General features: G+C 49.6%; 1 protein-coding gene across 6 annotated transcripts in view; it reads left to right on the top strand.

Moving 5' to 3' along the window:
- Window positions 1-256: 256 nt before the first annotated feature.
- The window catches only part of HNF1B (HNF1 homeobox B), a 53,570-nt gene continuing 27,749 nt past the window's right edge, over window positions 257-26,077 (top strand). Inside the window, exons 1-4 of one of the 6 annotated variants that reach the window (XM_070393176.1) lie at window positions 257-1,052; window positions 5,484-5,683; window positions 10,859-11,045; window positions 12,540-12,775. In XM_070393176.1, coding sequence (XP_070249277.1) covers window positions 709-1,052; window positions 5,484-5,683; window positions 10,859-11,045; window positions 12,540-12,775 — 967 coding nt within the window. In that variant the 5' untranslated portion in view covers window positions 257-708. Of the gene's footprint in view, window positions 1,053-5,483; window positions 5,684-10,780; window positions 11,046-12,539; window positions 12,776-26,077 lie in introns of all 6 variants that reach the window. The other 5 variants (XM_070393174.1, XM_070393173.1, XM_070393172.1 and 2 more) reach the window with 5 other exon arrangements.

The raw sequence follows: 26,077 nt of genomic DNA on the forward strand, positions 1-26,077 counted from the left end.
CCAGGTCCCTGCACTCAGCCCCCCTCTCCCCCCAGGTCCGGGCGTCCCTTCCCGAGCGGTCAGTATCTCTGCCCCGCTTGCTCCCCCGGCCCTCCGTCGGTTCGGACGCCTCGGAGGGACTCTCCTCTCCCCTCCTCCTCCATCCCCTAGCTCCAAGAACACCCCAAGGTCCTCCAGCTCTCACCTGGGCCCCCGAGGCGCAGTTTCTTCTCTCCAGACTAGAGCCGGCCCTGCGGCCGGTGGGAAAGCCCGGAGCCTTCCACGCCGGGCTGCACACGCCTTGCTTCCCAAGTCCAAAGGTCGCCTAAAGTTTGGCTGATAAACAGAACCAGTACAAGAAGGCCCTCGGCCCCCCAGCGGGAGCACAATGGGCCCGGCCAGCCCCGCTCCCGCCCGGGTCCCCGGCTCCCCACGTCTGCCCCTCGGGCTCTCCCGCTCTCGGTTTTCCCCCCTCCCCACCGTCATTTGCATCTTGCCGAAAGCCGGCCTCCCCGCTGATTTGCATATCTTATATGGCCTAATGGTGGCGATCATGGCCAGTTAGAAGTTTTCTGACTTCTCGGAGGAGACTCCGGGACCCCGGGGAGTAACAGGTGTCTGGAGGCTGAAGGGTGGGGGGCTTCCTGGACTTGGGGTTCGTTTGTGAAACTCCCCACCACCCTCTTCTCTCGCACCTACATCCCCCCCTTCCTTTTCTGTCCTTGGAAAATGGTGTCCAAGCTCACGTCGCTGCAGCAAGAACTCCTGAGCGCCCTGCTGAGCTCCGGCGTCACCAAGGAGGTGCTGGTCCAGGCCTTGGAGGAACTGCTGCCCTCCCCGAGCTTCGGGGTGAAGCTGGAGACCCTGCCCTTGTCCCCCGGGAGCGGGGCCGAACCCGACACCAAGCCGGTCTTCCATACTTTAACGAACGGCCACGCCAAGGGCCGCCTGTCTGGGGACGAGGGCTCCGAGGACGGGGACGACTATGACACCCCTCCCATCCTCAAGGAGCTGCAAGCGCTCAACACGGAGGAGGCGGTGGAGCAGCGGGCGGAGGTGGACCGGATGCTCAGGTAGGTGCGGACCAGGTGGGGAGAATGCGCCCGAGCCCTGGTGCCTGAGCCGCCCTGCGCCCGACCACCCGCGCGCTGCCTACTTCCCACCGGAGAAGTCCCCGGGGCTGCTCCGCTTCTCTACCCAACACCTGGACCCCTCCCAGCCTCTTCCCCGGCCGGCCCGGAGCCTGGGGCTTCCTATCGCCCGGCTCGGGCCAGTGTCCGGGCCGAGGGGCCCTCCCGGCAGAGCTGGAGCTGGGCCTATGGGAACCCAGCGGCGGAGCCCTTAGCCTAAGGGTTGCCCACGCAAACGAAGGTGTGAGTGGGTGCAGTGACACAGCCGCGGTTCCCCAGGAGCAGAGGCTCGGGCCCCACGAGTCGCAGGCTACGCATTTCTCCTGGCCGCCTCCTCTCGGTCCAGGAAAACGCAGGCCGGCCTACGCGGCACAGTGCCCCGCAGCGCTTCGCAGAGGGGCCGGCTGCACCCGGGCTGGGACCTGCGGGGCGAGTTCTCCCATTTGCACTCCCACTCCCATGGGCAGCGCCCTTGCTAGGCCCCAGGGTTATCCGGAATCCCCCAAACAGGTGTAGATTTGCAAAGGGAAAGGTTTGTTTGTTGTAGGGTCAGGGTGGACCCGCACTGGGCAAAGGAAAGTGCACGTATTTAAGCAAAGGAGCGAGAGGCAAATGCGGCCCAAACCCCAGGTCGCAGGGGACCTGGTCGCAACCCGAGAAAGGAGGGCGTTTCTGGATCTCGCCGGTGACATCCCGGCGTCCCCGGGGGACTCGGGCGGCTGGCCGGCGGTCCGTCTCCCAGTTCGGGGTCGTTTGCTGGGCCTCGTAGACCGGCTTAAGGCGTTGACAGCTGGTGACTAATTATTGAAGGGGCCGAGCAGTTCCCTTAGAGTGCGCGTCCCTCCAGCCACTTGGCTCCAGGACCAAGCCCCTCCGACTCCTTAGCGCCGCGGTTTCCAGGCAGGGCCAGGGACAAAGTCCCATCCTGGGCTCAGGCAGCCTCGGTCGCACGCCCGCAGCAGTAGTTTGGGGTGGGATGTGACCTTGCATTTGAATTTGCTACCTGGGGACCCGGCCGTTTACTCTCCAGCCAAGACAATCAGGGGGGCGTCTAGATTTTTCTTCCAAAAGTACTTTGCTACAGGGCATGGGTTTGAGGTTCTTCCCGTTTTCCCCCCGGTGCAGAGGCGGTTTCTCTCCCGCCTCCGAGGGTTCGGGTGCAGGAAGGTGAGACGGGTCGGAAGGAGTGACTGGGGCGCCAGGGCGGCCTGGAGGTGCACCAGGGCCTGGCGGGTTGACGGAGCTCCCGCCGCCTGCCAGCCGGGCCTGCGGGGCCTGGGCCTATCCGCCGGACCGCAGGCGCCCACCTTCTAGCCGGGCTCTGGGGGAATCTGGGGAGTCCGGGGCGACCCGGGGCGCCCCTCCGCACCCAGCCCGACGCGGGGCTGGACGCAGCACAGAGGTAACATAAACGGCAGCACGTGGAGTGAGGGCGTTATTAATTTATTTCTATAAATCATCAACAGAAAGATACACAAAGAGTCGCGATTAGGTTGAAAAGAGAGGCGGGTTATTCATTGGTGAAGTTGTAAACGCGGCTGAGAGAGGGCAGGAAATCCAAACGCGGGCGCGGGGCTGCTGGCCGCGGCCGGCGCGCACGGGCACGCACGGCGCTGCGGGGCGCTCGGGCCAAGCCCCCGCGCGGCCGCCGCCTGCGCCGCCTTCCGCCGTCCGCCGAGCGCCGGCTCCCGCGGGTGGGGAGCGAGCCTGGGGGGCCTAAGACCCTCGCCGGGGCTCAGACCCAGGACAGCCCCCAGGTTCCTCTCCCCGCCCCAAGCTGCGCTGCCTTCCCTCCCCCAGCTCGGGAGTTGTCGGACTTGATTAAAGTAATTTTTCAAGAACTTGCTAACGGTTCCCATGGCACTGCACAGTCGGTTCCCGAGCACCAGGCACAAGCACTCCCCTTTTGGCTCACGCCGTTCCCTAAGGCGGGAAGAAAAGAACAGGAAAAGTCACTTTTTGGAGCTCCTGCACGCACCGCACCGGATACCTCCTGGAAGAGAGAGGCGAGAAAGGAAGGCTCGGGGACGTGCCGCCGGCGCCCGGGCTCCAGGGCTGGCGCGCGCGTGGCGTCGGGAAAGTTGGCCACTTGCTGGGGAGCCGGAGTGAGGCGGTGCGGGGCCCGGGGCGTCGCCGCTCGCGGCCGGGCGGGTATTGTTTGGAGAGGAGCACGCGGGGCGGCTGTGCCCGCGCCCCGGGCGGGCGTTTGACACCTGCGCCGCGAGCACAATGGCCGCGCGCGCTTCTCCGGAGCCGCGGACTTACCGGGCGCAGGAACCCGGAATATTTCCAAATTTTAAAAAAGGAACCAGTTCTCTGAGCTCTTCCCAGTGAATATCTGTAAATCCCGGGGGCAGAACGCTGTAAAGGTGTAACTACGCCATCTTACCCCGACTCTAGTCCTTCAGTGCGGCTTACAGGTTTGCTGCAGTTCATGGGGTTTTCGTGGGCTTTTGTTTTTTTAAACCTTCCCAGTGGTTGAGCTCATGGACTCTTTCCACAGAACCTTTAGATCTTAGAACATTACACTCTTTCGCTAGGTTTCTTAGACACACCAAATTAGCACAGGTAAAGAAAGTTAAGCAAAACAACAATAACCAAAGAATCTGTTAAAGCGATATTAACGGAAGCAAATGCTTTTTCTAACTTTAGCCATTATTATTCCTATCTGCTGAAAATGTTTTTCTACCCCAAAAATATCTGTGGAAATACTCACCAGAAATAAGCTTTAAAATTATCTCTGATACACGTATGTCCAAAATGTTACATTCTTTTTCTCGTACTGGAGGTGAATTCTCCATGTTTGAAACTGTACTTGCATTTTCTCACTTCTTTTTGTCCTTGTTGTTACTTTATTATATTGTATTAGTTGGAAGCAACCTTTTTAATTCTTGGGAAATTCATTAACTTATATTTAATTAATCTTAAAAGCTTGCATTTCTCAAAAACATCTGTTCTCGCGAATTTAATATCAAAGAACTGCTAAAATAACCTGTTGTTCGAATGCTTACAAACTATACCAATTTAATTACTAGATTTTTAATTCATTAAACAAAATTTATTTTATTTGACATATTATAGGCACCATTTAGAAACAAATTGGTTATTTAATCTGTAACACCATATCTGTTTTGATCTCTACTTTACACCGTTTTTTATTGTTTTATCTGAAACTAATTTTTCCCTTCATTTTTTTTCATGTTCTATCAGGCTACTATATATATCAACGTACAGTAAAGGGATGTTGATTTTTTAAAATTAAATATGTAGCTGCATTAGTGTATGTGGATATATTGCTTCTTTAACACTTTTTTCTATACTGTACATTATTTAATTGTTTGTTTTAAATGATATCTCAGTTTTAAGTCACCTATTCAACAAGCAAGAAAAGATATTGACAAAATTGAAACTATTTTGAATAAATAAAATTCAAAGGCATCAACTCATTGTTTTAAAGAAGCCTTTTGTACCCCATTTCTCACTGTTTATGAGAAATGAAAAATATAAGCAAGTTCTTATATTTTGAAGCTTGAAATTTAGGAGAAATTTTGCCTTTCAGATATTCTTACCCTGTTAGGGCAGAAATGTAGGAATACAGGAAAACAAGGCATTGGGGATAGGTAATATCTTATTCAGAAATCAAAATTATTTATTTGTCCCCATTAGGTTTTATTTGGGAGGCGTGGCTGTGGTGAAATTTATTTTTTAACTTTACCTGTTTGCCTCAACGGAGTGATTTTTCAGTCCCGGGGAGAACGTTATTTTACTTCTTAAAACTTTTCAAAAAATTGGAAAACCATTTACTATCTGGCGAAGAAGTCCTCCTTGCCTCTCAGGAGGTGGACATGTATGTTTTACTCCTATTTTATAAGACAATAAACTGAGACACCATTCAGAAGGAAAATAATGTGGGAGAGGTCTAGGTAAATTGAGAAACTGATGCTACCCCCTATCCTGGTAGGATCGTTCTGCCCAGCCCCAAGCCAGTGGCATCTCCACTTTCTAATGGGGCTCTTGTCTTTTAAGTCTCTCACATTCCAGGCAAATGAAGGAAACCAAAATAAAATAGGACCTTTTCTTTCTGCCTAACGAGTGCTGGCCGTGCTTCCCCATTCCTGAAGACAGGAAGTCGTCTTCATCTTCCCCCTTCTAATCGCAGAAGAAAGGGATGGAGTGTACTATATAGGAGCTCTCGTCTAGGACGATATAGGTTCTATTTTGGCCTCCCCTCTTTCCCAAGGATGTAGCTTGGACAGGTGAAGAAATAGGTGAAGATCAGGGTTTTGCACAGAGTTTGGGTGAAACCCATAGAAAGGGAATATTTCTCCCCCGACATCTTCCACCAGCACCCTAACCATTTGTTTATCTGTCTAGTGAGGACCCCTGGAGGGCTGCCAAGATGATCAAGGGCTACATGCAGCAACACAACATCCCCCAGAGGGAGGTGGTCGACGTCACGGGTCTGAACCAGTCACACCTCTCACAGCATCTCAACAAGGGCACTCCTATGAAGACCCAGAAGCGCGCCGCCCTGTACACCTGGTACGTCCGCAAGCAGCGGGAGATCCTCCGACGTAAGTGCTTTAATTCGGCTTCTGCCTCAACCTGGAGTGACCTTTGCCCTAACTGTGACCCCTGTGGGATACCTCAGTTTTCACCTCATCAAGAAAGCCTTCGTGGCACTTGCTATACATATAATGAAGCTAGCAGGTGGATTTGGCCGTCCTCGCTGCTGTTTGATGGATTAGCCTATGCTATGGCATTTTCTTCTTCCATGGTTCCTTTACTGCCCAGCCAGGTGTTTTGACAAGTCCTCCAGTGTGTGCAATTTACCTTGAAATTTTTGGCCCCTGCTTCCAACATCTTTCTCTTTGAAACCAAGAGGGTAACAGAGGAATATTATCCTCAAAGTAAGCAAAGCAGCTCCCCTTGACACAGATTAAAGTTCCCAAGGTAGACATTTCATACTCAATCAATAATATTGATCACTGTTACTGTTATTTCTCTCCCCTCTGGAAAAATATTTTTTAAAATAGAGAATATTTATATATACATACATTCAGAACCGGATCATGTTTTTTGTTGTTGTTTTTTTGTTTTTGTTTTGTTTTGGTGGGTGTGGGGGTAGTTACTGAGTTCTGAAGCAATTTAAGGTGCTACTCACATTTACTAAAATTGGTTGTTTGGGGACCTCAGCTTGTGAGCCTGTCTAATGAAGAAGCTGCTTCTCACTAAGGCAGGACTCAGTAGAAGTGTCTGCCTTTGGAACTCTGACCAATCAATTCTTGTCATTCTCATTCCCAAATTTCCTCTCTGTCCCAAGATTTCTTTCACACAATAATACTGAGAGATTTTTGTTTTGCAGTCTAAGGAAGTTTGAACTTCATTTGAATGGCCAGAGTATGAATAACATACCGTTTTTATTTTAGGAAAAGTATACTTTTACATTATACTTTATTTTTTAAAATATGTTTTTATTGATTTTAGTGAGAGAGGAAAGAAGAGAGAGAGAAACATCAATGTGAAAAACATTAATTGGCTGCCTCCCGCATGACCATGTATTGAGCCCCCAACCTGGGCATGTGCCCTGACCAGGAATCAAACCAGTGATGTTTCGGTGCATGGGACAGTGCTCAACCAACTGAGCCACACTGGCCAAAGCAATACTTTAATTATTTTGATCTTACCCTTTTCCTAGGAAAATTTTGTATGAGTTTTCAGTCTTCCCCACACTGTCCCCAGGGCTGTGAGTTTCTCTGTCTTTGTCAGGACATTAGTTACATCACTTTCTGGGTTAGCTTTATCCCCCTCTAGCTGGACGGCCACTTTTAAAAATTATTCTTGTTTTCCGTCATACACTGCTCCAGAGTGATTGGTTCAGTATTTATTGTCTCAATGTCTGGGGGCTGGAAAGGCCTTCATGATGGAAGGACAGGTTTTTTAGACGTTCATCTTATATTGTGGTCATTTGCTCTTCTGTTGGAAGAATTAAATGGATAGATTAGAAGCAGTAAAGTGAGAGCTCCTTGCTGTGTCGGGGAAGGGGCTCTGGGTTGATCCATCATCCGTGGTGACTAGTTTGGGAAAATTTTGGGTTTCTGACCTGAAGCAACTCTGTAATTCCTGAAAGTCCATTATCAGGAGCCAGGCCCCATGCAATATCTTTAGCTTGAGCTGCCTCCCTGTGTTCAATGGGAGTTCCCTCAGAAAGAAGAGGCCAACTGGGAGCTTCTAAAAAGACAAGGAGTCCTAGAAAATTTCTCAAGATACTTGAGAAGCGACATTTTACAAAAATTTATGATAGTGGTGCAAGGGAGTTTTTAAATTGTTGTTCAAAGTCAAATGAGACATAAAGCTTAAGGGCTTCAGAAACATTTCTTTATTCTGAAAATATTATATGAGCTCCTATTAGGTGCCAAGCACTGTGCTGGGCTGTGGGATACACAGGGCCTTTTCTCCAGAGACTTACAACCTAATGAAGAGATGAAATGTTTGAATAAATAATGACAACTGCTTTCTAAAGGGACTGTCATTATAAAGGTATTACAAGGGACATCAGAGGAATTACTAAACTGGCTGGAGACATCATGGAGGGCTTTCTGGAGGAGGTGACATTTGAACCAAAGTCTGACGGATAAAAATTAGGAAGTGAGATAAATAAAAGAGGGACAGTGTGAATGGGGTGGGAGGAAGGAAAGGAGGTAGGATAATTTTAAAAAGCTATAACTTGGTTACAAATTTTATTGAAAACCAAAAATAATAAATGGTAATATCCATGGGCCCTTCTATGCATGTAGAATCTCCTTGTCCAAGCCACCTCTGAGCCTATAAAGAATTTACTGCACCCAACTTCTTCAAATTTATTTCTATTAGCAGTGAACATTTTCTTTCTCTTCTTATTGCCCCATTAATCTGGAAAGAAGTGGAGAGTTGGTGGTGGCTGGAGAACCGAGGAGAATCTCGTTCTTCAAAAATTGAGAGAGGTTAGGGCCAAGGCTCTGACGTAAACAGAGCCTGGGTGTTATTGAGCACCTACAGGCAAGTCAGCCTGGCTGAACCTGAGTTCTGAGCGCCATGCGGGCTGCTGCCTTCTCAAAGGACAGCTGACAGACAGGCAGCCCCCACACCAGGGGTGGTTGTGAATGTGTTTCACACCCACCACAGACAAAACCTCAGGATTCAGTTTTGTTACCTCCACCTGAGTCAGATTTGAAGGTTTTGTAGGTGTATTATTTGTGTTTTGTTTTTAGTGAGAAGTGATGCAAAGGCTGCTGGTTATGAGCCTTAAGGGCTACAGGTTGAGTTCACATCCTGGCTTCTGCCCCACATCCATGCGACTTTGGACAGGTCATTTAATCAGCCTGAACCTCGCTTTCTTCATCTATAAAATTGAGGTAGCAATACTTGTTGCATGGAGAGGTTGTGAGAATTAGATGAAGGGACACATTTAGAGAACTTGGCTCAACACCATAGAAAGGGTTCAATAAATGTTAACTGTTATTACATCCATTCACATCAAGTGAAGAACCTCAAGTTGATCCTGGGTCCTTAGGCTTAGCCTTACTGACTTTGGCTGCTATTCATGGTGACTCCACAGGGCCACAGAGAGGAGAGAAGACACTGAGGCAGACCCCTACTGAGCAGAGACCTTCTCTCTGCCCCTCTGACTGATCATCCCTAAAGTGACTATTTAGATGGCTGCTGTGAAGACCCAATAATATAGGAGGTGTGAAAGCACTTTGAAAAGTATAGCTTCCATAGGAATTGGGGTCGTCATCATCATCCTGACTAGGGGTACATGTTCTAAGACAGTGGTTCTCAACCTTCTGGCCCTTTAAATACAGTTCCTCATGTTGTGACCCAACCATAAAATTATTTTTGTTGCTACTTCATAACTGTAATGTTGCTACTGTTATGAATTGTAATGTAAATACCTGACATGCAGGATGGTCCTAGGCGACCCCTGTGAAAGGGTCGTTCGACCGCCAAAGGGGTCGTGACCCACAGGTTGAGAACCGCTGCTCTAAGATATTTAGAGCCCCTTAGGTTTTCACCCAGTCCCATTCCACAGATGGGGAAGCTGAGGGACCAGAGACTTAAGTAATTTGGCTGGGGCTGGTTCTACATTGACCCATTGAGTCAGTGACTTCCTGCCAGCAAATTGGGCAGAAACTCTCCTAGGTGTCTCAAGGAATTGTTGGGGACCAGGGAAAACAGAGCCCGAAATGGCCTGAGAGTCGTCAAAAGTGGGTGGGACCCAAATAAAAGGCCCCAGTGACACGTTCAGTCCACCAGCCTGGGAGACTGCTCATTGACTTGGCCAGTCAGCAGTTAGTTAAGCAGAGCCCAATACCACCTGCAGCTGGGGTCCTGAATCCAGGGGCGTTCGGGGCCCACTGCTCCTTGTGACGCACCAAAGTGGAACTTAATCCCTAGATTGGTGTGGTTAAGTTCCCCCTTGCTGGAGGTGTACAGGTGGAGGACCACTTGGTAGGGTGTGGTAGAAGGGATTCAAGCATTAAGTAGTGGCCTGACTTTGAACCTTGAGGATTTTGGATCTAGTTGTCTCTGAGAGCCGTGGGTGTGACTTCAGGAACCAAGAGAGAAAAACATCAAGGTCCAGAACATGAGGACCAGGAGTTAGGAAATGAATCTGTTACGTATCCTGGCTCAGCAGAGTGCTTGGCCTCTATGCTTATTCATCTGTAAAAAGGAATCAGTCACCCCCATGAGCACTGCTTCATGCAGATGTAAGGAAGAGAACAACAAGCTCTCTCCTTCCATAAGTAAATATCAAATCACACTTAAACCACAAGGCTAGGGTATCACCACTGAGCAAGCTGCCATCTTTCTTTCCTTCTTTCAACCAAAATGTGTTGGAGGGTCATGATATGCCTGGATCCTGGGACCTAGACAGACAGGGAGCATCATTCCATCTGCATTTCTCTTTCTCCAACTCATTAATGCCATTCCTAGAAGAGTCCTGTGTTTGTTGTCTTTTGCATTTGCCATCTTTCAAACGTGTGGATGGGTCTGTAAGACCTTTCCCTCATAAATAGACCCCTAGGTGTACACACACACACACCCCACACACAGACACACCCCATTGCCTTTGAAGTGATCTAATACTTAAAGAACTTTTCTCTTTCCAACACGAAGCTTTTGTTATGTTTATTTTGAAGCTGTGGTCAAAAGTTTGAGGTTTGAGGTTTTCCTAAGAGCATAATATCATAATGTAGATGCCGAGGGCATATGAGGAGAGAGGAGTGGTGGGGAGGGCTATTTGTCTAACTTTGAGCAGTTTCCCCCTAGACCTGAGACTTGGTTGAGTTCATCCCCTTGACATCAAGATACAAGAGTTCAGGATACAGCGGGTTGCTTCATGTCTGAGGCCAGTGAACCAACGGGAAAAAGTAATAATAAATTACTCTTATAAAACAATGCTTGACCACCTTTGAGCTCCTTCAAAGAAAGGAAAGGGGTGGCTTTGGTGGCATGAACTGAGGTGGGCCATGAGGGGCCTATCCGGAGCCTCCCCTTTGTATCCTCGCATACAATAATGGCAGGCCGCAAGGCTTAGGGGAGAGGAATAAAAATGTTTTTGTTCGTCTGTCTGTCTGCCAAGTGAAGGCTATAGACCCTATCAAATCTACTCCTTTCTCTTTTTTCAGAATTCAACCAGACAGTCCAGAGTTCTGGAAATATCACAGACAAAAGCAGTCAGGATCAGCTGCTGTTTCTCTTTCCAGAGTTCAGCCAACAGAGCCAGGGGCCTGGGCAGTCCGATGATGCCTGCTCTGAGCCCCCCAACAAGAAGATGCGTCGCAACCGGTTCAAATGGGGGCCCGCATCCCAGCAAATCTTGTACCAGGCCTACGATCGGCAAAAGAACCCCAGCAAGGAAGAGAGGGAGGCCTTAGTGGAGGAGTGCAACAGGTAACACCACCGGAAGCTCCCTCGAGCCGGCGGGCAAACGCACGGACCTGAGATCCATTCCCTGGGTCCTGGGATATTGAGACACTGGTTACCCACATACGTGTGGCTCAACTAGGGTCTCCCAGAGCCACGTTCCACGGAACTGTAATTTCGAGTCCCTAATAAATAAATTTGAGGAATAGCATATGCATACTTCTTCGTAGGGAGTCATAAAGGTCCTGTAGTCAAGAAACCCACTTAGCGTTGTTGAATTGGTTGTGAACCATGGAGTCTTTTCTCCTGGGGACTCCCTTTGTGAACTGGTATTCCAGGGAGGATAGTCTGGAGAGTGCTGGTCTAAAATATGATGCCAGCGAAATGGGACTCGTGTGTCTGACCTTCGTATAGACCAGGGAAAAACTATCCGCGAGTCCCAGACTGGCTCTGTCCTCAACCCGTTGTAAATCCATTGGTCCCAAAGGAAACTTGGATCTGTTCAGTGCACTGTACCCATACTGCTTAGAGTTCTTTTTATATCTTAACAACTACGTATAATTTTAAAGAAAACTATTAGATATCCTTGAGATGTCTTTTTGTTTCGTTCCTGCCTCCCTCCTCCCTGACTCCCAATGGTGACTTTGAAAGAGAATTTTTTTTATTGATTTCAGAGAGGAAGGGAGAGGGGGAGATAGATAGAAACATCAGTGAGGAGAGAATCATTGATTGGCTGCCTCTTGCACGCTCCCACTGGGGATCAGGCCCACAACCCTGACCAGGAATTGAACAGCGGCATCCTGTTTCATAGGTTGACGCTCAACCACTGAGCAACACTGGCCAGGCGTCCAACAGTGACTTTTTAAACATTCTGTTCTTGGCTCTGGGCTCTCTCTGTCTTAGGCTGGACTGGCTCTGATGGTGGAAGGATGTGGCAGAGTGGTCAGCTATGCATGTCACAGAGTCCTCAGGCTGTGCTCTGTCCCCCTGACAGCATCCAGTGATGTCTAAGAATCTCTCTCAAACCTGCTCTTTGGGGGGGACTCCTGTAGTGAAATTAAGGGGTCCGGCTTCCCTGGCACTCGTTTGGGGTATCCTAACCCCAAAAGACCAAAATTCCTTTAGAGTGCTATGAAGGGACTCAGATAGCCAGTGAAGGACTTGGCCTTTGGTAGGGCGGGAAGAGTAGCGATATGAGGAGGGGTCAAGAAACCCACTTAACTTTGTTGCCTGTCCCCATCTTGCTCTCTTCTCTTCTTATTGGAGCCTCATCAGAGGCTAAGCCCTGGTTTCCAGGCAACAGAGCTTGTTTGGTACCTGTGTTCAGCCCGTTCTAGCCATCTCATCAGAGAACTACATGGGCAACTTTTTCTCTGGGCAGGTTTTTTTCCCAGGCTTCTGCTCTCTCCTTGGCCTCTTCACACTCCTAACCAAAACCATTGGGGTTACGTGTTTGGGGTCAAGCAGAGCCAGCCGCCCCTGGCCACCCTTGCTCACCATCTCCCCTCTATCCGTTCTCAGGGCAGAATGTTTGCAGCGAGGCGTCTCCCCCTCCAAAGCCCACGGCCTGGGCTCCAACCTGGTCACTGAGGTCCGTGTCTACAACTGGTTTGCAAACCGCAGGAAAGAGGAAGCGTTCCGGCAGAAGCTGGCCATGGATGCCTACAGCTCCAACCAGACGCACAGCCTAAACCCCCTGCTCTCCCACGGCTCCCCCCACCACCAGCCCAGTGCCTCTCCTCCCAACAAGCTGTCAGGTAGGCACGCCCTGGACCCTACGGCCTCGGCCATCCAACCGGTCTGCTTCTCCCCAGGGTCTCAACTGGCTCAAGATTTTTCAGAGGAAAAAATGCTTTGGGATGGCCCAACAATGCTTTGGGATGGCCCTCTCCTGTTGCCAGAATATTCTGTGAAGAGTGTGTGGCTGTGGTCAGGGTTCCTCTGAGTCCTTGGTCAGCCTCCAGAGAGCCCTTTGCCCCATTCTTCTCTGGTCCCCTTTCCTCTTCCTCTGTGGCTGATGACTCAGCAGGTCAGTGCCGCCATCAGATTGGACCGAGAAGCCTACCTTTTTGGTTTGCTAGGTGCAAACCGCAGGCAGAAAGGTTGCCTGTCCGTAGCCTGTCAGGGCTCTGTCCAGCTCCAGCAAGAGGAGCCCAGGGACCTCTGGGGAAGGGCCACTCTATGGGCAGCCTCTGCTTATGGGTTCTGTGTTCTGCCAGAGTTAGGGTGGAGTCACTTGAAATATTTGCAGTGATGAGTTGGCATAAACCAACTGAGTTCCTACTGTGTGTGTCTGTGTGCCAGGCCCTGGCCTGGGTTAGGATGCCTGTGCTGTGGGGTATGGGCTTGTCAGGATGGAATCCCACATCCTCATTGTGGGGAAGCACCCCTATATGCTGAGTGTTGCATCAGGCATAGGCTGGGGTGAGTATTTCCCCCTGGGGCTTCGTTCCTGCAGGAAAGCTGGCTTCCTGGGATGGGTGTGCTTATTGAGGTTGTTTGATGGCTGTGATGGTCCCCTGCCTGCTCTGGGATAGGACTTGTGAAAGGAGAGCCGGGCACCATTTCTAACCTGGGAGTGGTTCTGAAGCCTATTCCTCCCCTTGCCTGCTGGTTGCCCTTCTGCTGGGAGAGGCCGGAGATCTGGAGCTGACCTAAGTGTTGTGTGTGTGTGTGTATGTGTGTGGGGGTGAGGGGGGTAGAGAGGGTGGGGGACGCAGGCCCAGAGCAACCAGCTGGGTGGTATCCAAGCATTTGTTTCACACTGTACCCTCCCATAGCATGACCTCTTCAGGGGTCTCTGGGAGCCGACAACTGTCCAGTGTAAAGCCCAGGCCAGGGCTCAGAACTTCTCTGGACCCAGATCCCACAGAAGGAAGGGCTCAGCCACATGGGGAGAAAGATTGTTTACTCTGGAGAGGCAGTGAAGCCCCCAGACCAACACTGGCCTGATTGCAGAGTAACTTAGCCCCTTTATGGGCATTCAAAGCAGGGTTCAGAGGACAGGGGCAAATGGCTTGTGGCCGGCACCGAGCAGCACTAGAGCACTTGCTGTCCGCAGTGATCCATGGAGCTGGAGCTGGGAGCTGCGGGGGGCGTGGCTGGGGCAAGGGGCATTATTGAGAAGACAATGGCTATTGTTCTGGGACTTGTGATCTCCACACCAAAGTCAGGGAGCCTGCAAGCCAAACAAAGGCCCAGCAGCTTTCTGACAAGCTGGGGTTGTGGTGAGGTCACCACGGAGTCGTTAGCTTAGGCGTTCTGTGTATTGACAGGAGGCCCAGGGAGCTGGGCTGGAGGGACGGCAGCAGGTCCTGGAGGCTGGGCAGGGCCCAGACACCCCTCTCTCTGGTCAGTCTGAGAAGGTGCATCCTTCTGAAGTGGATTTTCTGGGGTCCCCAGAAGTCTTGGCCTTTTAAAGAATCATGGGATATTAGAACTGGGCGGGATGTTGAAGAAGGAAACTGAGGCTGCTGATGCCCGTGCCGTGTTTTCCACAGCACAGGTGTGCTCTGAGCACGTACCAAGTCCCAACACCATGCTGGTGATGAGGAAGCCACATGTCCCTGCCCTTGCGAGCTTATTGTCTAGTTGGAAGGCATCACGCCAGCGTGGAGTCCCCCAGAACTAGCTTGGAATTGAGGTCATCTTTGGGGGTTCATGCATCTTTCTAGGGACAGACTGCTATTTGTAGAGCCAGAACCGTGGGATGCTGTTCTCTTGTACAGTCTGCCTTTCCCTCTGCCTTAATTTTCACTGAGGGTTGATCAAGCTAGTCCTTGTCCACACCCGGGGACTGGATTCTCTGGACTTGGTTTTAAATCCTGGTTCTAATCAACCAGGTTAATTCCCATAACTACAGCGTGGCCAGTTCACGTAACTTCTTTGAGCCTGACTTTACTGTCTGTAAAATGGAGAGATAATACCTACCTCCTAGGGTCCTTGTTCAGGTTAAATGAGAAAATGTATAAATACTATCTTTCCCAATAAACCATAACTACTGTCATTGTCATTATCATTACAGACGACTAAACAGTGGGGGAAAAATGATAGGCAGCAGAAAGCTACTTCCTTTTAAATTTCACACACTGGGGCCTTATTGCTGAGAGGCAGTGAGATGTGTCCGGGGCCTGGGCTGGTGCCTGGGGTGCAGGAAGTGGGGATCAGTTCCAGTGGCCCCCTCTCAGGCTGCCGGGGCGGGTGGCACATGAGCTGTGACGGGCTCCTCGGGAAAGCACCTGGGGCCAGGCAGACAGCAGGCAGTAACCCAGTGCTCAGGGAAGACTTTGGCCGCAGAGCCCCATGTATTTCCTTCCCATCACAGTCCCCATGACCAAGGTAAGGTCTCGTGGTCTCCAACCAGGTCCAAACTGTAACTGGATGCAGAATACAAACTACTGTGGTGGCTGAGGAGAAACCAGCATCCAGCGTCAGCACTAGCAACCTCTAAGGCTGAGCTGTGAAGACAAGGCCCCAGCACCCCCACCCCACCCCACATCTCCTCTCTCCTTCCTCTCCAAACACCAGCATCTGAGCCAGGAGGACTGGAGGCACCTTAGAGACAAATCTTTCCCTTAAAGCCTCTTCCTGGAAAGGAGGGCATCCCTCCGCTAACTGAACCCCTTCCCTCCCAGCCACGCTTAGCGCGTTGTGGCCCACTTGCCCACGATGACCACGGGGTGACCCTGGTCCTGGAATGTCCTGCACAATAGGAGTGGCAGGAGGAGCACTTTGCCTCTGTCAGCGGCTGATTGGTTACAAGGTGCCCTACAAACACACTGTCAGCAGAATCAGCTGTTTTCAGCGTAGCCCCTCCCGGCTTTACAATCACACATCAGCATGCAGTCCCCGGTTGTCATGGCTTTGTGTCCCTTATGCATGCTTAATTGACAATTAAGTTGGGGCTTTGAACCAGCCTGGCTGCCGCTGATGGGCCTTCATCTTTCCAGGGAGTGTCACAGGGGCACCCTTTGTTTGCTCTTCTTGGGGGCCTGAAGTTACTGTAGCAGGCTGCAGGCGGCCATTTATCTTCAGCCTGGAAAGCCTTTATCTGCACCCCCACCCCCCATTCCAACTCTTGCCAGCAGGAGCTGTCCCTGGTTATAGGCCCCATGACAGCCCATTCTGAGGCCATTGAGCGGGCCCGGAGTGATGGCCCCTACCTCCATTCTGGAGTGGAATCAAGAGAAAGGCCCCCAAAAGGTCAGAGAGCAGGGCTGCGGCAAGGAAAAGGACTGGTTGGAGACTGGTGCTTGTATTGATCGGCTTGAGGAGGAGGAGGAAGTTGGCACGGGATGGAAGCTGGGCTAGCCTTGGACCAAGCCATGGGATCTGGCTGCGTGATCTGTGGTGGCCTTGCTTGCTGTACCCTTTGCTCCAACCTGCAGCAGACTCACCTGGCCACCCTCAGCAGACTCACCCTGCTGCCTTGCGACAGCAAGGGAGGGGCAGGTCTTCATCCGCCTTCATTCACCCCACACACACTGTCTTCATTCTTATGTCACCTTTCCAGATGGAGATCAGGGCTCACTCTCCTGGAAAGAAAGGGAGGCACAGGCCTGAGCAGAAGCCCTTCCAGGATAACTTTCAGCTACCCTGGCCCATGCGTCTTTACTAAGAGGACATGTTCATTTTTGCGGCTGCTTACTCCTCCCTCCCTCTGTACTCTTCCTCTCTCCAAGCCCAGTGGGCTTGATTGTCCTGATGGTCAGATCAGAGCTTGAAAACCAGAGCTTCCTGCCTCCTCCTCATCCCCTTTCACATCTCCCAACTCATCGGGAGGACTCTAATCCTGGGCCCCCGACAAACCTAACTCTGGGCTCGGATGTCTGTATGGTTGCTATCGTTTTCCTTGATGCCGAAGTCCACAGGACCCAAGGAAATCTCACAAGTGCCCAGTGGCAGGGTTGTAACGAAAGTGAATCATCATAACAGCTGGTGTTGATGGAGTACTTTTTGGGCACCAGGCTCTGGGCTGAGCACCTACATACATGCAGCATCTTCGACAACAACCTTGATGGGTAGAAACCATCTGTGTCCTTATCCCCATTTTACAACCAAGGAAGGTAAGATGTTTAGAATCTAAGTGATTTGCCCAAGTTTATATAGTTAGGAAGTGGCAGAGACAGGTTTTGAGTTGTCAGGCCCTGTCCATCTCTCTGCTTTATACAGGTGCTAAGGACTTTTCAGTCATGAAAACCAGCACACACACACTCCCCACACGGTCCCTTCTCCCACTTTCTTACTGCTCCCCCCTGAATGACAAAGAGGCTTTGGGAGAGCATGGCCAAGGAGGTGGGGTTAGGGTGGGGGTCTCTCAATCTGGCTAGTTTACTGCTACACAGCCCCCCCCCCCCCCCCAGCTGTTGCCCCTGACCGAGGTGGATTCGTGCCCCGCCCAGGGAAGAAACAAAGCCCTCCCTTTCAGGACCCCATCCCCATCTGGGTGGGGATTTGAACTGCCCTTGCAGTCAGCACTGTCTGGGGCACTAAATGTCTTAACAACTTAATGGGACTTCTTAGACAGTGCAGGCACCCCAGCTCACCTCTGGAGCCCCACCCCCTCCCTGCGCAGCAGACAAGGGGAGGGGTTTATGAGGGCAGTTGTAAAAATATTCATCTGGGCAACAAACATCCCCGTAGTAAATAAGCCCCTTTGTCCCTAAGTAGCAGATTATTTCAGTTCAGAAGAGACACAGATCTTGTCTTGAAACGTCCGTTTGTACTGACTTGGAGTTCAGTGGTGGACGTGGCCCCAGATATTCTCCTTCCTAAGGACTTTATCTGACTGCCATTTTATCTGTTAAATTTGAAGGTCGTTTTATCTTGCCCTATCACCTTCATGGGCTGCCACTAGATTGGGGAAGACAATCAGGATATTAATGAGATTAAGGGGCCTGGCCTTCAGAGCATTCTGCCAGCAACCTTCCCCCGGATAGGGGACCAACCCTGGCCTGCATACAAAGAAAGCCTGCTGCTGGGCTGGTGGGGCTCCCACCCTCTGCACAAAGGGGCCAGGAGATACTGGAGTCCTATCACTGTAGGCAGCCTATTGGCCACGCCTAATCCCCCTGAAGGACCCTTAGAGGATTCAAGGACTCCTTGTTGCCTCCAGTTAGCTCAGAAGGAAGGAAGCTGCCTGCGAGCACAGAGCCCTGGCCTGCAGGTAATGGGAGAAGTGCCCTTGGAATCTGTTTGTTGAAGGTTTGATGGGAACTGACAGGAACTTGGAGAGAATTAAACACTGAAGGTGCAAAGAGAGGCAGAAATTGGTGCAAGGGTCTTTGCAGCTAATTGCTTGATGGGAAGGCATAAGATCAGGCCTTATGCCTCTGCCCACTTTTCAAGAAGAACAAGCACAAATAGAGAAGGAAAAAATGTGTGTGTGTGTGTGTGTGTGTGTGTGTGTGTGTATGAATGAATGAAACATAGCCCCAAAATAAAATAAAATGAAGCATTCAATTGTGGTTATCATCCTAGCTGTTCATAAGAACTCTAGTATAGCGGTTGACAAACTATTTTTTTGTAAAGAGCCAGATAGTAAATATTTTAGGTTGTTGTTGTTGTTGTTGTTATTTGTTAATCCTCACCCGAGGATATTTTTTTCCATTAATTTTTAGATAGAGGGGAAGGGAGGGGGAGAGAGAAACATCGATGTGCCAGAGACACATTGATTGGTTGCCTCCCACACACACTCCCACCAGGCCTGGGATTGAGCCTGTAACCAAGGTATGTGCCCTTGACTGGAATTGAACCTGCAACCCTTTCGTCCAAGGGCTGATGTTCTAACCAGTGAGAAAACTGGCTAGGGCAATATTTCAGGTTTTCCAGGCCCTACTGTCTCTTCTCAGCTCTGCCTTTATAGAGTAGAAACAGCCATGGAGCATATGCAAATGAATGCACACGGCTGTCTTCCAAGTAAACTTTATTTACAGAAACTAAAATTTGAAATTTTTTAGAATTTTCACATAACACAAAATCTTCTTTTGATTTTCCCCAACCATTTAAAAATATAAAAACTATTCTGAGTTCATGGATCATACAAAAACAGGCTGCTTTGGCCTGTGAACCCAGTTTGCTGACCCATGGTCTAGGACAAGGGTTCCTACACCTTAGTGCACTTTAGAATCAACTGTGGAGCTTCTAAAAATCCCAGTGTGCAGGCCGAACCATAGATGCCCCACCACCAACAACCCCAATGTTTAACATACACTGAAGATACACTCCAGGGTATCTTTTTGTAAATCCAGTGGGCATAGCAACCAAATCATGGCCTATAGAATACAGAAGCAGGTCTGAATTCCAACCTCAACTTGACCACTTAACTAGCTGTGTGATCCCAAGTCTCTGGGATCTCTGAGCCTCAGTTTCTCAATGTGTCAAGTGGGGACACCTGTCCATGCAGATACTGGAAGGACTTAGTGAGAATATAGGTAAAGCATCCTGGACTTTCATAAATGGTGGCCATTACCATTCCTTGCAGAGCCTGGTTCGTTTTTACTTGTTTTTGCTTTTTGTTGTTTCCTCTTTCCCTCTTCGAGGTTCCTTTCAACCCTAATTTTTAGAGAATTTGAGTATTTCTAATAGTGGTGCCTGCAGCGGACTCGGGCTGGCTCCTGTAGCACATTGAGCACGAGGCAGTTTCTCGTGCTTCCAAGAAGGACTGCGCTGTGACATCCAGATGGCATTTCCAGCGCCGTAGGCATTTAGTGCAAATACACTAACCAGTGCGAGAAAGCTGGGAGGCGCCCAGGATTGTGGTGGGAGACCAGGGCTCGTGAACGTGTAGCAGGAGGTCAGGTTCATAAGATGATCCTCAGTTTCCTATACATAATACGGCATTTTTTTCTCCTTTAACTAAAGGAGGTGTGTGTACCCTGCGTGTTCTTATTTAGCCCCGGTAACTTGTAAATTGGGTGTGTGGTGGGGTGTGGTGCTTTTCCTGGGGGAGGCCAAATCTGAAACACTTAACGGCCTTTGTTCCTAAGAGGGAAGCTCCCCCACGTGTCAGGCAAAGAGCATTAAGAAGGGGAGGGTGGATGCAATCCCCGCAGTGAACACAGGTAATGAACACAGGAACACAGAAGTCCTGAGGGCTGACTTTCTGGAAGTCACTCCCCTCAACCCATGAACATGTGTCTGCTTCAGACGCCTTCCCACAGCCTCTGCCCTGGCTGCAGCAGCCCCCACAGAAGCACACCTGTGAGGTCAGCCACTGGAGTCCAATAATGAGGCCCAGTCTCTCTCATGCGTTCAGGAGTTCAAGAGTCAAGTTTCTCTGTACAAGTACTGGGCATGTCCTTCCCAGGTTGAAAGAACACCATTCAATCTTTAGTGTTTCATGACTTCCCCAAAGGATGTCTGCATCCCCCAAGGCAAGGTGGTTACAGGCAGTCTCATGTCAGGGCTACACACAGACAGGTATGTCCAGATAGCAAGGTGTAGCACCCAAAACAGGCTTGGGCTTGATGTGTGGTTCTGTCACTATCTGGTGGCATGGTGTCAAACAAGTGACTTAATCTTTTCAGGCCTCAGTTTCTTTATCTATAAAATGGGGGTCACAACACCTACCTCCTAAGGGCTGTTGTAAGGCTGAAATGTGGTAAGCCACCCCCAGAGCCAAGTACAGTGCCTGGCAAGGAAGGTGTGATTGGGTTGACTCAGGAGCCCTCAGGGCATGGAGAGGAGGAAGAGCTTGGGTCTCCCTGGGTTCTTGACCAGGGTATGGTTTGCAATTTCTCCCTGGAAGTTTCCCTTTTCATGAACCCTGCTTGATATTTGCGACGTCAGAAACAATGAAACCCCGAGTGGTTCTCAAATCTCCTTCCTAAGCCACATACTAGTAAACGGCATCTGGGGAGCTCATTAAAAATATCCATGGCGCCCCCACTCACACATTTGAGAATCAGAATTTGGGGAAGAGGGTCAGGCATGTGAAGTTTCAACAAACTCTCTAGGAGATTTAGATGTAGAGTCAGGGCTGTACATCGCTAGGCTTGATGGAGCAAGAGGGTTCGGAAGGGGTTGGCAGTCATTCTGATGGCCCCTTACTGCACTAGGCAGCTGGGATGAGGGGCCCTGAACTAGGATTCAGGAGACCTGAGTCACTTAGGAGCCGGGGTGACCTTGAGCAAATCACAACATCTCAGGGATTCTGGCAAATGAGGGTGTTGGACCTTTAAGCTCGGACAGGTTCTTATTTGGAGATTGTGTGGAGCATCAGGTCTTGGGGCCCAGGACTCTGCTGCTTGAATTAACAGAGGGAGGTTTGCCATTGTGATATTTTATTGTTAAGCTCCTCATCTGTTTCTCTCCCTCCTGCTCTCCCTTGCTCCTTCTCCATTTCAGGAATTGTGTGCTGTTAGAGGCCTTCCACCTTTATTAGGGACCAATAGAGCTTTACAGCACCAGAAGATTGGGTGGGGCCGGTCACAATAAACAGATTTATAATGGGTATAAACGGGACACCTATAACCGCTGGAAGTTAACACTTTCAGGGCCTTTGAGTGGCAGCTTGCCTGCCCATGCCTTTTGGCCCTGCCTACTGCAGGTGCCTCTTCCTGTTGATTGGGATTGGCAGTGAAGTCCAGTGAGCTCTTGCTCAGCAAGAGTGGAAAACCTCTGAACAACATCTATTTATGTAACATCAGTTTGCATGATGGGCACAAAATAGGTGCTTAATTTGTCTCAAGATGGAGCCTTCTCCTCCTCCTCCTTGAGAATCCTACTGCAAGGGTTTGCATTCCTACCCGTTTAAAGAAAAAGTAACTCTTATTCTCACTGTGAGGAAGATCGGCCCCGAAGTCTCTGAAAATCTAGCTCAGTACGTATGCATTCCATGTGATAGAATTGTGGGCAATCACGTTCACACGCAAGTATGAACTCGCTTTCTTCACCGCTGTGTCCCCACTCCACAGCCCTGTGCCTGGAACATGATGGACATTCCATATATTTGTGGGTCGGAGATCTATATTATAGAGGGCTTTCTTTCCAGAAACTTAATACCTGAATCCCCTGTTTTACAATCTGTTATTCAATTTTAGAGTTAAACTGAGCATTTATTATTTAAAGCATATTTTTCTTTTTCTAGGAACAATGTCATTTGCTCTACCTCCATTAATTCTGCTTAATCAAAGTATATGGTTCTAAGAAAAATACCCTCACCATAAATGCTACCAGGAAGTTTTTGAAGAACATCTTAGTTATTTTTTCTCCCTAATGTTTTACTAGTTTTTACTAGTTTAGATAGTCTACTAGTTTAGCTCTTCTAGTTAGTTTTATGTTCTATTAGATTAGTTCCTTTTATAATCTCTTGGGCAAGAAAAGAGCTAGAACAGCTCTTCCTGAGTTTCTGTTGAGCGAACTGAGATTTAGAAAAGGGACTGGACTTTTTGCAAATCAGAGTCATTTAGAAAAACAGAAAGGAAACTGCCCAGCTCTAGGCAGCTACCAGTTCTCTGGGGTGCTCCCTGAGCACTTCACTGGTGCTCCTCCTCAATGGAAGTCAGTAGTCATCCACCTTCAGAGTCTCAGTGCCCAGCACCTGGTGCTCCTTGGGCCCAGCATCCATGAGCTGGTGATCAATGGCTGTCTGTCATGATGATGGTGATGATGATGACGATAATGATGCTGATGGCACTGCCCTCACCAACAGTGATGAAGAGGCCGGGTTCTGGCCAGGCAAACCCCCTTAACTAGGCAGCTCTGACACTTGCCAGGCCTCAAAGGATCTTCTCTCTCGGTGTCACTTCCCAGTAGGGTCCTGCTTTTATGAATAGGTTGCAGTGGAAAACGTCTCTTTTCTAAGGCAATTTTATTAGCCCTTTAGTCACAATACAGATGTCTGTTTATAGGACCTGACTTTTGTGTGGACACCCAGTGGCTCAGTCTGCTGATGGCTTTATAACCTTCCCCCCTGTTGCCCAGACCCACAAGAAGCATCATCATTCTCCTCATCAGCCAAGCCCAGGGCCTTTGTTGCAGCCACATTGCCCCTGCCTGCAAAGGCAGCCTCTTGGAAAAGAGACCCGAGGAGCCAAGCTATAGCAGGGCTCTGTTTGTCCCCACAGCCATAGGCCTAACGATGGTCACCGTTAACCCTTCCTAGTTTTACTCTAGATTCCTTTGGAGAAAAGGGCATTTAAGTCGCTCCTTAATTGATGATCCTTATCCCCAAATCGACCCAGGGGACCTAAGACTGGATTCTAACATGATGGGTCTAAATTTGAGGTCCCCACCTGTAGCCTAAAATGTTTAGAAAAGGTAAAGCTGTGCTCATGGAAGCACCCATTCCCATGCCCCTGACAGCATCCTAGATAACTAATGGGTGCTATGAGTAGGCCCCAAGAAGTAGAGAATGGGTGAGGTCCTCGAAGACATCCCATCGGCCCCTTCTTACACTACATAAAGCACTGTCCAAAATGCAGGTGTAAAAAGGAAGTCCTGCTGTGTCACACTTACTCCTCAGCATACCCACCTCCCATCTTCATGAAATTGCCCAAATGTGTCCATACTACTTTTTCATTGTGATTAGATTTTAATCTTGCTTTCTCCTTCTCTCTTCCCCGCCCCCCCTTCCTCCTTAAAAACGCATGCCTCTCCCTAACCTCAGAAAAACCAGGAGAATTAGAGGATAAATGTACCCCTATCAGTTCTCCGCTGCTCAACTCAGACTACAGACGAAGGAAGTGTGGAGCCCTTAGAGTTGAAGTGTAGGCCATTCATCACTTATTCATTCAACAAATACTTCTGAGAGCCTATCACAGGCTAGGCTCTGTGCAAGGTGCTGAGGCCCTGCCCTCATTGGACTTATATTCATTCCAATGAGAGATACAGCCCCCAAGAAAAAAGTAAACAAATAAAATAGTTTCAAACTATTTTGAACTATAGATGTCTCAACATATCTGGAGTCAATTTGGGGCTTGTGGGGAAGAGGGAGAAGGGTCAGCTGCGAAGTACCACTGACTTGTGGGAGACCCTTAGCAAGAGGTAGTGAAAATCACCTCCTCCTCTTCGAACCTCAGCTCTCCACCCAGTCACATGAGCACCTACCTGTGACACGCTGAGAAGCAGACTGTGTAAAACACTCCCATACGTGAGGACTTCTCAAGTTCTTAAATGCCAGCCTGGCTTCTCTCCCCGGAAGCCTGGGTCTCTAGGCTGAAGTGTCCATTGCAAACCCTCTGACGTTTGTGGTGGCTGGTGGAGCTGGTGGGGAGGACAGGCGGCGTTTGTGTCCCTTCTACCTTCCCACAGGTGCACCGTGTACATTAGCTTCTGTTCTCAGCCAAGATGCTTTTGATGGAAGACTTTTTTTCTTTTCTTCTCTTGGTTACATTTGCTTTGATTTTTATAAGAAAACCAGTTTGTGGGCTTCCCTTAAGTATCACTCCACTTTTCCTCCTTGAGTTCAAGAATGTTTACCATCTCTGTAGGCCTGTCTGTGTTTCTCCTCTTATGAATTGGGCTCCCAACTAAGCCACCTCAGGTAGAAAGACATCTGGAATTGAAGCCAGCCCAGTGTTTAAATTACTTTCATCTTGCATCAGCTTTTTCCTCCCAGGAATTTCAGATTTTTAAACTCTTTGCACACATTCTTTATTCCTGCAGAGGCAGTCATATTAATAAGAACTGGCAATAGTCCTGTCTTATCAATGAGGAAACTGAGGCAGCAATGCTAACTCACTTGAGAGCCTTCATTTCTGGAGTTCTCAGTCTCGAGCCAGGGAATGGTTCACATTCTTTTATTCCAAATGTGTGTCTCAGAAGTTCACCAGACGGAGTCGTTCCTGTCTCTGCCTCTCTCCTCAAGAAAGTGATGCTTCTTTGCAAAAAGAGGGAGTGGATTTCTAAGGACACAGTGCTGGGCCCAGCAAGACTGGCTGGTTCCTCTGGGTCCCCTCCCCAACCCTTTTAGGAAAGACAGCTCTGTCTACCCGTAATTGATGGACACAGTTGTTCCCTTTTTGGAAGAGCTTTCTCCTTTGCATGATCCCTCCTGCTGGAGTTTAATTCCCAGTTTTTAGACCCAACAGGGTTGGGCTGCGCTCTGCATGAGGTTAGGAACACAGGGGAAGAATGTGTGTGACAGAGCCCTGGCCAGTTGAGTAATGTTTACTCTGTTGGTGGCTGGGACGCTCACTCCTGCTGGCAGAGGTCCACCAACCGGAGGAACATTCCTGCATTATCAGGGATGGGAGATTGGCTTTGAAATGTCAAGGGTGAAAGGCATCCCACCAAATTCTGGGCGCAGCTCACAGACCCCAGTGAAAGGGACCCCGGGCTTCAGTGCCAGAGACCACGTTGGGGCAAGCTGAGCCTGTCATGGCCCAGGAGGCCCCACCTCCCCTCTTCTTCTCACTGAGTAATTCTGGCCATGCTTTCCGGGCTGACGTTACTCTTCTGTTTGTCTAGCATTCTTCTCTCCCAGGAAAACCCGGTGCTTTTCTAACCTTACTTTATTCATTCATTTTTCTGGCTTCTGAAGAAGGGAGAGCTCTATGGCCATTTTATAGACAAACATGCCAAGGCCCCAAAGCTGACAGGCCCAGAGTCAGAGCAGAGAGAGAGAAAGAATTAGTTCAAAGTGTCTAGAGCAGCCGTGGGCAAACTACGGCCCGCGGGCCGGATACGGCCCGTTTGAAATGAATAAAACTAAAAAAAAAAAAAAAGATCGTACCCTTTTATGTAATGATGTTTACTTTGAATTTATATTAGTTCACACAAACACTCCATCCATGCTTTTGTTCCGGCCCTCCGGTCCAGTTTAAGAACCCATGGTGTGGCCCTCGAGTCAAAAAGTTTGCCCACCCCTGGTCTAGAGTCTAAGAACTGGTGCCCTGTTGATTGCTGGAATTGTGGCATTGGAGTCTCAGCTGCTTTTTGAAGCTCCTAGAGAGCTGGGTTAGATACCCGGGGCTCTATAAGCTGTGGTTCTAAGTCCCCGAGCACAGTGTTCTGAACAACCTCTGTGGTTAATTACACACTGAGCAGCTCCTCTCTGTAAGGCAGTTGGTGTGTGTCTTTGAACACAGGTGCACAGCCACTTCTATAGAACCCAG

The sequence above is a fragment of the Myotis yumanensis genome, unplaced genomic scaffold (genome assembly GCF_028538775.1).
Source record: "Myotis yumanensis isolate MYYU_CA2020_CCGP unplaced genomic scaffold, mMyoYum1.0.hap1 SCAF_16, whole genome shotgun sequence".
Classification (NCBI taxonomy): domain Eukaryota; kingdom Metazoa; phylum Chordata; class Mammalia; order Chiroptera; family Vespertilionidae; genus Myotis; species Myotis yumanensis.